At 46.7% G+C, this 16,089-nt stretch overlaps 1 protein-coding gene across 2 annotated transcripts in view; it reads left to right on the plus strand.

Annotated features, from left to right (window-relative positions):
• Positions 1 to 16,089, plus strand: part of SH2D6 (SH2 domain containing 6) — a 265,219-nt gene that overhangs the window by 208,561 nt on the left and 40,569 nt on the right. For both annotated transcript variants that reach the window (XM_085633547.1, XM_085633548.1), the window contains one exon: positions 14,675 to 14,721. In XM_085633547.1, coding sequence (XP_085489673.1) covers positions 14,675 to 14,721 — 47 coding nt within the window. The remainder of the gene's footprint in view (positions 1 to 14,674; positions 14,722 to 16,089) is intronic.

Raw genomic sequence — 16,089 nt, forward strand, 5'->3', positions numbered from 1 at the left:
ATATCTATTCTGGAGCACCCATACGAGAGGCTCAAAGAGGTGTGAGGTTTCTGCATCTAAAAGTCACCAGCTCAGCAGGAGTAATCAGGGAACAGACAAAATGGCAGGCCTCACCTGCAGATTTTTCCACCTTTCTGCAGAAGTCTGTAGTCCCTTCCCAAATCTACCAAATGGCAGTGCTCAGGAAGACTAAGGAAGACTGTCTTTCACAAGGTGCATGGGAGTGTCTGGGTCACAGGAGAACAAAGCTTGCATGAAATCATAGGTCATGCCCCGGGTACTTACCGGTAATCTTCATTACTCCGAGTATTGTCTTCCTCGCCACATGATCAGCGAAGTGAGCTTCAGCTCCACACCAGAACCCTCCAAAGCAAAAGTTAGCCTCCCATGCCTCCCATGCCTTCTCAACATGGCCGACCCATATCACCCTTGACCTCTATAAGACCTCTATAAGAGGCGGGTCGGCCCAAACCCCAGCCTGATGAACTACAAAGCCCAAACATGAAGCCGATAGCACCACAGGGAGGGAGGGATGGGGACTCATGTGGCGAGGAAGATAATACTCGGAGTAATGAAGATTGCCGGTAAGTGACTGGGGCATTACCTCCTCGTAAGTCTTCCTCGCCACATGAGCAACTAAGTGAGCACATACTCAAGCAAAGAGGCTTCATTGTGAACAAGAAACCACCGACAAGGATAATATGATATCAAAATACAGGATTTAATCCAATGCATAAAACATACAGAATAAACACCCAGGACAAAACCAGAGGGCCCGATAACGGGACCGAGGATCCAGTCCCCAGAACTGCCTCTGCAAAAGCCTCAGGAGGAGAACCACCCAAAACTACCAGGCAGTGCTCCATGAACATGTGCGGAGAAGCCCAAGTCGCAGCCCTGCAGATATCCTCCATAGAAACCCCCTTAAAAGAGGCCCAGGACACCGAGAGGCCCCGGGTGGAATGACCCTGGACCCCGGCTAGGAGCCTAGACCCCTGGGACCCGTAGGCCAGCAAGATAGCCTGTTTAAGCCAACGACTCAAGGTGGAGACAGAGGGTTTGTGACCAGACCGAACCAGACCAAAGGTCACAACAACAAAAAGCTGATGTGCGGTCCAGATAAACCTTGACCGCCCGCCGAACATCCAACAAGGTCAGAGAGGCCTCAGAATCTGGAGGAAAGGAAGGCAAGACCACCTCATGGGAACGGTTCCAGTCCGAAATGACCTTGGGAAGGAAATGAGGATCAGGACGCAAGACCAGACGGACCAGGAGAACCTGCAAGAAGGGGGAGACCAAAAGGAAGGACCCCAGCTCGCCCATCTGACCAGCCGAGACAATCGCCACCAAGAACACCACCTTGAAGGTGAGAAATGTCAAATCCACCCAGCCCAAAGGCTCCAAAGGAGCATCCTGGAGGGCCTGCAAGACCCATTGGAAGATTCCAGGGAGGAGCCAGGCAAATAGCCCGAGGATGATGCAAAAAACAGCTCCGTAGTAAGCGAGCCACCCAAGGATCGGGTACGTCCAGGCACGGACTGCGGAAAGCCCGTAGGGCAGCCCACTGAGCCCGCAGAGTGGAGGGAGCCAAACCCAGGGAAAAACCCTCCGCAAGGAAACCACGTACTCTCAAGGGGTCCACCGAGACAGGGTCAGACCCCTGCAGCCCGCACCAACGAGAAAATGACCAATGGCGTGAATAAGACAGTAAAGTGGAGGCCCTGCGAGACCCTTGCAGTAAGTCAACCACCCCCATGGAACACCCCATGGCCAACAAGGTCACCCTCTCAAAAGCCAGACCTGTAGATGGAGCCGGCGCAGCCTTCCCACCGGGAGAGGAGGGACCCGCAAGGGATATGGCAGATCTGGAATCGGCCAGCACTCCCGAACCGCCAACTCGCACAGGAGAGGAAACCAGGAGCTGCGAACCCAACCGGGAACCACCAACAGAACGAACGCCTTCTCCAGGCGGATCTTGCACAAGACACGTGGGAGCAAGGGAAAATGGAGAAAGGCATGCAGGGGACCATGTGGCCAAGGGAATGACAACGCATCCACCCTCCAGACACTCGGGCACAGATGGAGTGCGCAGAAGCAGGGCAGGAGAGCATTGGCCTCATCCGCAAACAAGTTTGTCCGCGGAAGGCCAAACACAGCCACCAGGTGCCGGAACACCGAGAATGTCAGGGAGAGGACAGACAGAGGAGGAAACACCCAGCTCAGATGATCCGCCACCAAATTCTCCCTCCCCGGGAGATACACAGCCTTGAGGGACAGGACCGTAGACTCTGCCCAGGACATCAGCTCCCGGGTGAGCAACCAAAGGGAGCGAACGCGGCAACCCCCCTGATGGTTGATGTATCCCTGTACCATCTAGTTGTCCGTCCGAACGAACATGTGCTCACCCTGGAGAGAAGGAGCAAACTCCCGGCAAGCCATCAGAACCGCCTTCAATTAGCGGAAGTTGGAGGAGAATTGCGCCTGAAGAGGATCCCACTGTCCCCCCCAAACAGACCAAGATCCCAGGGTCACCCCCCAGCCGAGATGACTGGCGCCGGTCGTGACCACCTGGGACGGGGAGACTAGGAAGGGAAGATCCCTGGAGAGATGAGCCTCCACCAACCATCAGCCCAGGTCGGTCCGAATCGTAGTCCCCCGAGCAGGGATGCCAGAGGGACAGGAGATGATTCACCAAGGGATACAAGTGGAGGTAAGCCCAAGGCAGAACATTGATGGCAGCCGACATCAACCCCTGAACCCTCAACCATTGATGAACTGGAGCGGAATCCAGAGCCAGGAGAGAACCCAGATCCCGCCACAAGGTGTTCCAAAATCCCACAGGCAAGAACACCCTCCCCTGGAGCAAATTCAACCGACCTCCAATGAAAACCAAGTCCTGGGAGGGCGAAAGGTGGGATTTATTCATGTTGATCAGGAAGCCATGGGAAGACAGCACCTCGCAGACCCTCCTGACATGAAGCGTCCCCTTGGAAAAAGAAGAGGCAGAAATCAGCCAGTTGTCCAGGTAGGGAAAAACCCTTATCCCCTCCCAGTGGAGGATACCTACCAAAGGGCCAGAACCTTAATGAACACCCTCGGGCTGAAGACAAAGCAAAAGGAAGTACCTGGTACTGGTAGTGGCAGCCCCCTACGCAGAATTGGAGGAAACGCTGAGAGGCCGGATGTACGGGCACATAAAGGTAGGCATCCAGGAGGTCCAGAGATGCGATCACCTCCTCTTGAATCAGCAGGGGCAGAATCTTCTGTAGAGAGAGCATTTTGAACTTAATATGGGATGAAAGAATTAACCCTCTTTAAGTCCAGAACAGGACGAAAGTCCCCAGACACCTTCCTCACCAAGAACAGGATGGAATAGACGCCGCAACCCCTCTGAAACAGTGGGACAGGCCGAATGGCTCCCTTGATGAGCAGATGCTGAATGCCGGCCAGCAGGGCCAAGCCATGAGAGAGTCCACCTTCACAGAGGGAGGCAACTCCTTGGCGAAGTTCTGGATGGCGTAGCGCTTGGCCAGGTACCTAGGGAAGGCTTGCTTATCAACCTCCAGCCTCTCATTCTCAATAACCTTCTTGATGGAGGAATGCAGAGGAAGGGACTCAGGCTCCTTGCGCTGGTACTGCAAGAAGAAATCCTCCGACAGTTCATCCACCGCAGGGGCAGGAAAGGCCATGTTGTCCTTGATGTGCTGGAGCACATCCCGCAGCTCCTGACCCTGGACATAACGACCCCGGAGGTCCTCATCCTCCCCATCGATCTCAGACACCGGAGGGGGTTCTAGGCATGGACGCTTGGGTGAAGAAGGACCCTGTCCCTATTTGCGCTCATCAAAGACCGCTGACACCGGAACCTGGCCCGGATGGACTGTAAGGTCAGGGCCTCCGTCAGGACCTGGGAGCTTGAGCCAGCCACCACAGGAGAATCCGCCCCCTGCTCCATGAGAAAAACTTTCAACCGAATCACTAGATCAGGAAAGGATGTCAGTTGCCAGGGAGCCACAGACTAAATGATTCCACAGAAACTCGCAACTGAAATAGACGAAAACGCTGTACAAACCGGCCAATGAAAGCCAGAACAGCTGTACCTGATCAACAGTGAGCCGTGCAGAAAGCTGGACGAGCCCAGCCCTCCCCTTCGAGGCTGGCAGTAGAAATGTGGCAAAAGCGCCCCCCACCCCTCGTAGGCCGACCCGCCTGGAGGAGAGGACATCAAGACCGCGGTAGCCGCCCATGCAGACACGGGCGGAGGAGGCAGAGAGGAAGGAGCCTGCACCGGGAACTACTCCGTCCCAGACATCAAGCAGGTAAGCCCCTTTTGAAAGGCTCTGCAAGATCAGCTTGTCTAACAGAGGCTTGTTAATAGGAAGTGGAGCCCCGCAGCAGCCTGCGTCGGCCGCCAGCCCCTCGGGACAGACACACTGCAGGCCGCAGCGAGGCCCCCTGGGGCCCATAAAACAAAACAACAAGGAAGCGGAGGTGCGCCCGGGGGCTGTAGAATGGACCGCCGGGCGCCCCCCACACAAAGCTCTAAGCCGCACAGCAACGGGAGACTTGGGGATGTTAGCCAGGGAGCGGGGAACAAGCCAGCAACAGAAGGAGCAACACAAGGGGGGGCCCAGGCACCAGCAAAACCACAAATCGCTCTGCCCACATGGACGAGAGTTCAGGAAAGGGGCCGCTAGGCAGAGCCCCAGACCTCCTCATCCGTCCCCCTATAAATCCTCGGCTCGCTAAGGCAGAGTCTAACCGGCCCTGAAAAGACACCGGGGGAAGGAAGGAGGAGGGTCCCAGTGTCCTAGGGCCTGCTAGAGCAGGGCCACCACCCAGGGACCCAAGTTCCAGCTACAGCAGGAACCACTTACCCAGGGCTTCAAGTGGGCCGGGTCTCACCGGGTCTGAGCACTGGCATTTTTTTAAAGGGGGTCTCGAAACGGGTCTCTATCGGGCTCTGTTTTGTGCCCTGGCACAAGCAGTCCGTTGTTTTAAGGACTGCAGTGACAGCAGGCACATCGATTTGCGCTGCTCACTTCTCGCTAGTGGGAAAGTTACGGCATGAAGTCATGCCAATTGAGTGTTGCAGGGGAAGGGAAATCCTTGCTTCTTACATCTCCCATGTGTCTGCTTTTTAAAACACAAGACTCCGAGAGCTGTTGCGAGTGAGGGGGCCCTATTGAATAGCGCACACTGCAAATTTCAACTTCTCTTTTTGAAATTCAGGAGCAGCAACATTGTTGTGGTGTCACCAGGGCTTTAAGTGGAAGCTTTTTCAATATTATATACAAGACATAGTTGCTGCTTATTTATCTTACGCAACTAACAACCATTGATGAAGCCAATAGTCCTGACTTGTTGTAGGTATGATGTTACTTGTATCATATATCTGGATGCATTGGCAAAAACAGCAAAATACAAGTCGGGCGGCACACTATGCTAAGAACAGATTTTTAGCTTATGTGTTTTAAGCCATGCCCTTAATTACATTGGCCACACCCCTTTGAGAGACCCCCCCACCCCAGTTTTTTCATCCCACTTAAAGCCCTGCACTCACCTGACAGCGCATCTGGAGAATCAGCACAGAACCAAAAAAACAGGCCGGGGGTTGGGCTGACCCGCCTCTTATAGAGGTCAAGGGTGATATGGGTCGGCCATGTTGGGAAGGGATGGGAGGCATGTGAGGCTAACTTTTGCTTTGGAGGGTTCTGGTTGTGTGGCTGAAGCTCACTATGATGATCATGTGGAGAGTACGACTTACGAGGAGGTAATGCTCAATGGTTGAAAAGGATACGGAGGATTCTAGTAACATGGATGTGGTACATAAAATGATGATACATGGGAGGGTGGAGAAACCAATGGAGCTCAATGTAAAAAGAATAACAAAAACATTAAGTACAGTTAAAAAGTAAAAACACACGATCTTGAAGTGGTGATTCTTTTTTTAGATTAACTCTTATCAAGTTAGTTATGTCTGAGACAACCAACAGAACAGAGTAACTACCAGTTGTGCATACAATATTCTGTTTACTCTGCTTGCGCTGCTTTGCAAATCAAGCTTAGGGGAGGAGTCTTCACAACACTGCACTGCAGCGCGGTCGGAGGCTTGGCAGCAGGAGCAGGAGCATCAGAGTACTTGACCACCAGACCGCTGCCTGCTAGAAGTGAAGTGAGCCGCAGCACTTTCGGTGCAGGCGGTGGAGGGTAGAGCACGGTGGTGCATGGACGCAGCCTGCTTGTGCGACCAGGTGCTCCCGCACCTCCCCCACCACTGCTGCAGTTTTCCCCAGCCCATAGCAATTGGGCCGATTGCAAGCTAGCGGTGGAGGATGCGACTCGCGAGTGCGCCATTTTTGAAAAGTGCACAGCAGTTGCCAGGCCTGACAACTTCAGCTGCTCGGCCCGCTGACTCTGCTGTATACCTCTTGGCCCGCTCATCGACCCACTAGAACAGCCATGCCCCATCCCTGCTGTCACCACTTCCTCGATTGATTTACGGCTAGAGTTGGATTAAAAAAAGATGTGGAAGGGGGGTTCTGAAGGGCCTTGTAACATAGTCATGCTGTAGGTGAGCATGCTGGTAAACAGAGTCAGAGAGATCGTGGAGACAACTTTCAAGTATACTGTGACAGCGAGTTCATTATTGGCCTGAATGCGTCATTGGTTTTTAGCATTTTTTTTCTAACTAAGTTTTATTGTGAACCTGCAAGTTCCCGTAAGGCTCCCTTCATGAAGAAGACCAGGGCAACAAATGTGGGAAGGCATAGTTTGTTACCTAAAATACAAGCTGGCGCATGGGAAAAACAGAAAAGAAATGCTAGCAGCCCCTAAATGGATGTAAACTTCAAACAAACTCAATACAAATATTTCTTAACAAGAACAGGACGAAGCCCATGATCTGGAAACCTTAAAATTCCCTTCCATCATTATACCTAGTAAGGCATCTATCCCAGCTCAGAACCAAATTCCATACAAAAAAATAGATGGTCAGGATAAAGAATTCCAAGTCCCGATTAAGTTGTCTCAGCTGAGAAACGTGTCAGCACCCTTGTCTGCAATATCGAGCCCAAACCTGCTGAAAATACTGTAATTTAAGGATAAGGAAATAGGATCCTCTTTCCTCGAAATCTGATCCAGATTCGACCTTCCAGTCACAAAATGTAACAATGACTCAAGGGTGTCCCCGGTCTGAAAACATTCATCCTGTGTAGCCATTGAGCCCAAAGATAGGAAAGTTATACTAAACAAAGAGGGCACTGACAAAAGTAAGTTAACCGTAGATGTATTGTGGTGCTTGGGAACCAGAGCGTAATGAATCAAAGAAAAATAATATTCAATCCACCCAAGCTCAGAGGACTCTAATTGCACCGTTCATTGTTCCTCTCAGAATAAAAGTAAAACAATTGATCACTGATCCTCTCTTTTAGACATGTTTCAAGTCACCATTGACACATTAAATTTCCACTTAGAGCAACTGGCCGCTCAGGTGCATCTGCTAAATATGTTGGTGCTATATGTCACTGAAATCGACGCCAAGCTCCAACGCTTGCTTAACCTGGAATCCATATCAATTATCAAGCTTTGTCCCAAATCGAAGTCATGTATGTCGATACGCTGATGTATAAGTTAAGCACCCTATCTAGTGTGAAAATAAAAAATAATCTGAAGGACCCTCTCTCAAGCTGGCCAGGACAAGAAGATGTATAAGGAACTTGCAAATCATTAATCTCTGGAACCAGCCAATTTGTTCGCAGTCTTTAAGAAGCATATTACCAGCAACATTCAGTTCAAAGGGTAACTTTATTGGTAAAAAATAAAGGTGTCGATACATAATTCACATTGTTAAGGTCAAATCAGTACAATAAAATGTATTACAATAGAGAAGAACAAATGAATTGGATTTGTAAGTACAAGCACAGAAAATAAAACGATATAGATGAAGCATCAGAAAAAAACTTGTAATAACAAATAAGCTAGGAACATATAAGGGAATAAAGGGGGTACAGGTTCAGACTGATTTGCATATGGCCATGTCTGAACTGGGGTGGCAGAGTGGGCTAAAGAACGGTGATGGATTAAACCCGGATCAGTTGACTGGGGGTGAGTGCTTGCAATGTTCAACACTCCGTCCATCATTTCCTTTGGTGTTTGGTTTAGGGATGAGACATATATATGCTTCTGAGAAAGAGCCTGAGGAACTACCCAGCGTATTGAGTGAAATAAGTAGGGAGTGTAACTTGGGCAATAAAAGTGTAGAGAAATGTTGGTAAAATTCTACAGTGAAACCATCCGGTCCTGGGGCTTTGTCTTTTCTAAGATGTTGCAGAGCTGTTAATAATTCTTGACATGTTAAATCTAACTCTAGGGAGGAAAAATCAGGTATACTGTGTGTAGATTTCTGGATAGTGGAGAAAAAATTGGAAAGCGAGATATTAGAGGGTTGCATTTCATAAGTGTATAGTGATTTATAAAAAAGGGAAAACTCATTCAAAATCTCAGCATCTTTAAATTTTAAAACTGATTGAGTATCATAAATAGATTCAATATTTAACTTATTTTGTTTAACGTTCAAATAGTTGGCCAGTATTTTCCCTGCTTTATTCTTCCCCCCATAAAATGTTGCACTAGATTTTAACAAATATAATGAGGCATCTTCCGTTGACCTTTTATTAAATTGTAATTTGTCACTTATGAGGGTATTGAGACAATCTTTCGAGGCTGAGGTGTAATAAGTATGTTCCAAACGCTTAATGTCCTGAAGGAGATCTCTAGTAAGTTTACGGGAAGTTTTCCGTTTTGAGGTAACAAAGCTTATTATGAAATTCCTTGCTGAGTCCTTGAAAGCATCCCATACCACGAGAGGAGGCATAGAAGGGGCTTGATTTAATTCAAAGAACTCGTTGGAAAAGTTAATAAAGGAATTAGTAAATTTCGGATCTAAGAGGAGGGCATTATTAAAACGCCATCTTCTAGGACCAACGACCGGAGGAAGGATGTCAAGGCCAATTGAAACTGGGGCATGATCTGACAATAAAATAGGGCCAATCTCAGCACTTGTAAGAGTTTGCAAGATATTGTGTGAGACAAATATATAGTCAATTCTTGACTGCATGTGGTGAGAAGGGGAATAAAAAGTATATTCTCTAGTAGTCGGATTGCAAAGACGCCAGGCATCTAAAAGTTTATGTTGGGAGATAGCATGCACAAAGGATTTGTGTACTTTGTTAAGGACAAAGGAGACTTTGGAGTCCCTGTCAAGAAACGGATCAAAAATTTGATTGCAGTCGCCAGCTAAAATAAAATTATCGTCTATACAATAAGTAATTTGTTTAGCCAGCGTGGGCCAAAAGGAGGGTACACCACCTGTAGGGGCATAAACATTTAAAAGAGAAACAGGAATCCCCTTCAAAGATAATTTGACACTGGCCCATCTACCATCAGTATCTGACTCTTGAGATATAAGTGAAAATGAAAAGGGACTTACTGCATAGTATCATTACTCCATTACGCCTCCCATCCCCTGGGGAAAAGAAAACCTCTCCTACCCAACTCCTCTTTAACTTTATTGACTCTGGGGCCGAGAGATGAGTTTCTTGCAAAAAAACAATATCAGCATCTAATTTAGCCAAATTAGTCAACACTCTCTGCCTCTTGATGGGAGAATGCAAACCCTTAACGTTCCATGCAATCAGCTTTAATAACATAAGTAATGAGAAAGAAAATGAACCAAAATTGTCAAATATAAATCCAATTCAATAAGATAACTATAAAAAGTGTGAAAGAAGGAAAAGAGATTGAAAAGAATAAATGAAATGTTAGAGTGAAATGGGATAAAGATATCAAGCAACCAGGAAAAAGAATAAGAAAAGAAGATAGGAAGGAAAAAAGGAAGAGACCAAGTAGATAGGTAATAAGAAGACAAAAAGGTAAGAGAAATGACTATTGTAATGACCTTAGTATCAACAAAATTGAAAAGATGGAAAGGGATGAGTAAACAAAAGACACCATCAGAAAAAATATACGAATTATTGTAACAAAAAAGAGAACAAAAAAGACTACAGCCAACAAATCAAAAATATGACATGAAGGTAACTTACCTACAAAGAGAAGACTCAAAAACAAAAAACACGAGAGGGGGGATGAAACCACTTGGAGAAGGCCACAAATCCGGGGACAGCCACGATAAGGGATTGTAGAATCTGTGTAGGCGACAAGTGAAAGAATAAGGTCAAATAGATTTAAAAAAAGAGGAGGTTGGAACAAACAATGAATCAAATATTAATAAAAATAGCATCAACAAAGATAAACTTGGGTGAGAAACAGAATTTTGTAGAAACAGCAAGTATGACAAAAAAATCTAAAACCCATTAGCAAGGATCAGGATATCATAAGAAAAGCAACAGAAATTGAGGAACCTGTGAAAAGAAAAACTGTTATCATGTATTATAAGAAGTCGAGGGTCCAGAAAAATCCATGAGGTTCGTTTTGCAAGAATTAATGAAGCTTTGCAGACGCGTCGGATCTTTGTACGTTGTTGTTCTGTTATTATACGTAACCTTGAAAAGACATGGATGAAAAAGGCCATTACGAGCTCCCATGGCACGTAGATCAGCTCTCATGCCAAGGAAAGCCTTACGTCTATTTGCAGTAGCTTTAGCGTAGTCCTGCGAGAAGAATAAAGACGAGCCTGACCATGTAATTTTTGTGGAAGCTTTGACCGCAGAAAGAACCTTCAACAGATCAGTGTACTCCAGGAAATATAAAATGACTCCTCTTGGTCGTTGTGGAGATGAAACATGAGATGGAAGACGTCCCAACCGATGAGCTCCTTGGATGTTCAGTAAAGTTCCATCAGGTAAATGAAGAAGCTTAGGAAGGAATGATTTGAAAAAGTTGATTGGGTCAGACCCTTCAAGACCCTCTCCCAGGCCATAAATGCGTAGGTTGTTTCATCTATTGCGATTTGTAAGATCCTCAACCTGTTTCTGAAGCATCCATACCTGAGAATTTAGTTGAGAGACTGTGACGCAAGATTATTTTAAAGAAGCAACAGTGCTCTCAATCGCAGAAACCCTCACATCCATTTGAGACCAATTATCTGTGAGAGTTTGCAATTTAGTGTTAGTCTCTTCCATAAAAGGCCGAAGGGCTCTGATCTCCTCAAACAGAAGCTCCATAGAGACGGGTGAAGCAGACTTAGGCGGTGAGGGAGGGTCTTTTTTAAGGCGTTTAGAGATAGACTTCCCAGGGGCACCAGAGGGAGAATCCATATTTGTCGCAAGGCACTGGGAGTTAGATGACAGAGAGTCTTCAAATTTTGAGAATTCAGTAAAAAGTTTGGAATTTTTTATGAAGATGTGCTTTTTGGAAGGAGGAGGACGAGTCAACTTTATTCTGCCCATATAACGCTGACTGAAAAAAAAACCTCCAAAAGATATAGAGAAGTATTCCCTGAGAGGACGTGGTGAAGGTCGCAAAATGGCCGCTCAAATACAAAAGTCTCAAAATCCTTATCAAAGGTAACACCAGCAGCAAGTTATGCTGAAGTACTCAAAATGCCAAACGATGGTGCCACAATCCTATAGTGCAGCCAGTGAACAGAGCCATTAACATCAGGAGCTAATTCTCAGTCAGCTATACAAAGAGCAGGGCGCTGTAACTATTAATATATCTGAGGGAGCATCTCAAAATGGCTGCCAAACCTCAGCACCTCAGAGCATGCAAAATTTACACAGGAGCGCTGTGTAGTAACAAACCTCAGTGCCATAAAAGGAGAAAAAGCATAGGACAGGAGTGCAACAAGTCTTATTAACATCAGGAGACACTGAAAGAGAGGTATTGTTGTATTTGGAGATAGAGCGCGATCGCAGCAAATTTTCAAAATGGCGGCCGCGGGAGAACGCGACCGATGCGTTGCAAGGTGTGTAAAATAAAGATACTTGCTGAGGAAGTAGAAATACGCCAAAGACAACAACTTTGTCAGCCAGCATTCATAATTGCATGTCCGTCTTCACATTGCCGCGAAACGGGTGAAAAGCGCGATGTCTCCGTAATCCGCCGGAGAGCTTTACCCGCGGACCGCCAGCTCCATTTAGCGTCAAGCCACGCCCCCCTACCAGCAACATTCAGAAGTTACCCTTTTTCGAAGACAAAATTCCCTTGCAAAGCAATCACATTCATGGATTGTCATAAACTCTTATCTTGTTATAGCGCGCCAGTCATAATTGGGTACATGTTTTTCCAAATTCATGAAAATTAAATACATGAATCAACACTTAGGCGAACTTCCCACACTAAACCCCTACCCAAAATAATTAGTCACAGGTAATTATGAAATTTGCAAAAAAAACCATTATGCACGTTATCTGCATATGTCCCACACTGCATCCAGAAAGTCGACTTTAACTGCGCCAGTCCTTTAACAGCTTGGGTGTGCAAACTTGTCTTCAAGCCATTAAAAAATGCTATAATAGGGACAGCGTAAGGATTAATGTACAGTTGTCAGGTTTTTTAACCTGTTTTCAAACGAAGAGGTTTGTCTCAGAAGTCACAAATCCTTTATTATTGGGTAGAGTATCCAATGTTCTCGATTGACCTCAAGAGTGGGCGGTAACCCTTTCCCACTAGAGAGTATGCATCACAGAAAGTTAGAGGTCAAATCGAGTTATACATCATCGTGTTCATATTTCATATGACAATTCATAGAGCCAAATAGTAACTGAAGAGTACTGTTTTATTTATAATTAGACCAAAATACTGGTTCAAACATTGAACCAGATCTCATAGATAGCTAACAGCCAACACATGTTTTGCCCCTTCACAGCGCACGGGCCTGGGGCTTTCTCAAGACGGCAAGTAAGGAAACCGTGTCTAAGTATTATTTGGCATTACTTTGTGTCGACTCCGCCGACAGGACTGCATTGGACTCTAGCTTCCCGAGAGACTGCATTTAATATACACGCTCGCTATAAGATCTTGCTCATTTGAAACGTGCCACAAAGTAATACCAAATAATACTTTGACAAATAGAAGGTTGGATGAAAATAAAAATGTAGTTCCCTTCAGTGCCTGTGACTGCTAGGGCAAACGTGTACTTTTTGAGAATAAAAAAGGGAGGGACCCAACAACTCACACAAAAATGTTTTTTAAAAACCAAGGCACAACAAAATAAGCATTGACAATGCCAAAAGGCTGTCAGACAACGTCAGACTAATTGTCTTTGCCAGTGCTTGTTTATATTAGGTGCTTGACCATAGTTAGCCCCTACGAGAATATTTTCTTAAGCAGAAAGGGAAGCCCAAGTACCTCCCCATAAAGGGTCGTCCTTCCCTTGGAAAAAAGTTCTAGTTCTTCCGATTTCTGAATCAGACCGCAAGTTACAGTAACAGATATATATTTTGTCTCCAGGAAGGGATTTAGTCAAGTTACGATTAGCAGAGGCATAGTGTTCAGGAAGGGTATTAGCAGAGAGTCCAGTGGCGTAGCTAGGGGGAGGCCCGCCCAGGACGGCACTTTTTTGGGGGGCGGCAGAGGTGAGCAAGTCGTGCCTGTCAACCACCACTATCCCCCGCCCCGAGAACAAGTCATCCATCGGCTGCCACCCCTTCCCATCCCCCCCACTGCTCTTACCTGCACCGGGCGGCAAACTTAGGGGCACCCCGGGTGGCAGTAGGTCTATCTATGCCACTGAGAGAGTCCCCTAAAATGGCACAGGACTCAGTTTTTATTCGCCAACCGTGGGTCTCCTTAGGGTCACAGAGCCCATGGGTGGCTGACGAGAGAGCAAAGCAGCATCCCTGTGTTGTTGGAGGCGCAGAAGGTAGTCGGAAACATGATGCTTATTCCATCTCTGAACACTAAGGCCCGATTCACAGTTCCCAGGAAACAAATCACAGGTTTTCGCTCCTAGGATCATCCTTATGTTTGGAGCAAACTTCCACCCTGTAAGAAATTCATAGAGATTTCCTATATTTCTAGATATATGAGGCTCTCAGATTCCCAAGAGAACTCCCCAATGTAACTATATTAGCAAATGCAATCGTAACCGTTGTACATTTTCCGAAATTTGAATTTAAAGAGCACTCACACTTGCAAACCTTTATTTTTGTTCCTGGGCGAGAAGAATAACCCTGTCTAAAAAGCCCTTTCTCTGCATGCCCATGACTTTAGTCCAAATCTACAGCCTAAACAGGCACTAACTCTGGTCCTTGGCGGGAGTAGACTGGAAAGTGTTTTCAGGGTGGGAAACTACCGGCAAATGTTTGGCAAATACCAACAAATGTGGGAATTTGTGAGGAGCCAATTAACAAAAGCATTCATGAGTATGGGACGTAGTGCTACACGAGTAGACTTTTATGTTCTCTGTTAAGGGTTTGCCTACTTCTGTGTGAGGACCACCCAAGGAAGGCCCACAAACCACCCCTTGCACTTAGATCCCTTCCGACGGAAATTCAGCCACAGTCACAACATTTCTGTTCGAACACATTCCATTTCTGGGTGTAAAATCCCACCTGCCCCAATTCTGCCAACGAGGAGATTTTTCCTTTTCATAGCTATTTGTTTGCTTTGAATTTTGGTGCGAAAACATCCTTGTGAATCAGATTCAAAATACCAAAGGAAGTTTATGGAGGGCCCTGATTAACTGCCCCTGTCCTCTGCTTTCCTGCAGCCAACAGATCACCAGGCCGGGAGCACGTGGCTGGAGCATCCACCGAGGTGAGGCATTGTGAAGTGTGCTCAGATGAGGTATTTCGAGAATTGCCACCTCCTTGAGGTGAAACCTTTTGGCATGAGATGAGGAGGGTTGTCTGTTCTTGCATTACCATTGAACCAGCAGACTCAGGAGAGGAGGGTCTGTTCTGTAAGGGTGTTCGAAGGTGGTCCCGGACAGCTGGATCCCTACCAGATGTTCAGGATAACCAATGACTATGCAAACGATTCTGGATTTTGGATTCTTTTTAAAAACAAAATGAGTTTTATCCCCACACCGGCCCATGTGGTGACCTTTTTGTAAGTACAACTAGCGTTTTGCAAGATATGTTCGCTTTATGTTAGTATAGACTGCAGACTGATTAAGCACCAGAAGTATTAAGATCTACCGACCCTGAGTGGTCATCCTTTTATTTATCTTTACTGTTCGAATTACTTGTTTCAGGCAAGGGCACATTTTGTCATACACCTTAAGCACCAGGAGGTGTAGATCACTACAACAACACTGTAAGTAACTACAGTACTTGTATGCTAGACACAGAACCTGACGCCCAACAAGATGGATAGTCAAGGTTGGTGTCAGGAGACCCACCTAGACCTGATGAAGTGCTACAGTCAGGCTTTTTGTGGTATGAAACGTGCATGCCTAACTCGCCCTTTTCTTTTAGATGTTGCTATAGAATGACAAGAATAAGCTGCTGGTAGGTTACCCGTAGGCCATTGTAATCTTATTTGCGTACTTGCTGCACACCAGCACAATAGGTGACAGGCAGGGTAGGAGTAAGTTTTTAAAATGCACCCCTTGGAGTAGGACCACCACATTAAGTGTGAGTTCACCTCTGTCTACTGCTGAACTAGAGCAGGGCGAGGAGCGACCCCGTGATGAGGCGTGCCACCTTGTGTGGATGAGGGCGCACTGTTCTAAACACCAGGCGCCCCAAAACACAATGCAAGATGCTTACTGTGGTCCACTATTGTCTGACACACCTTGATTTAGGATTTTTTCTTTTTGCAGTGAGGGTTAGAGTAAAGGCAGATGAAAATCAGCCCAAAAAAGACCTCTCACTCCTAGGTGATTCATCCAAATGATTCCCAATAGATTGGTTGTGTGCAACATCCTCTCATTTGGCTATCCTGAAAACCTGGCATGGCTCCATTTAGGCAGGGTGGCGAGACTCTGTGGTCGGGTATTGCCCTGAGATCCTACCTTATGGAGGTAAGGAAAGGGGCCTGGGTTACAGGTCACGGCACGGCTGGGAGTCGGATGTTGGGCCTAGTTGTTCTGTCTTCGGTTGTCTCCGGTGACAGACAAGGCCGCAGCCTCTCTCTGGGAGTGCACACAGGCGGGGTATCTGCATTCTCACCAGCTGTCTC

This window comes from Triturus cristatus, chromosome 11 (genome assembly GCF_964204655.1).
Source record: "Triturus cristatus chromosome 11, aTriCri1.1, whole genome shotgun sequence".
NCBI classification, from domain to species: domain Eukaryota; kingdom Metazoa; phylum Chordata; class Amphibia; order Caudata; family Salamandridae; genus Triturus; species Triturus cristatus.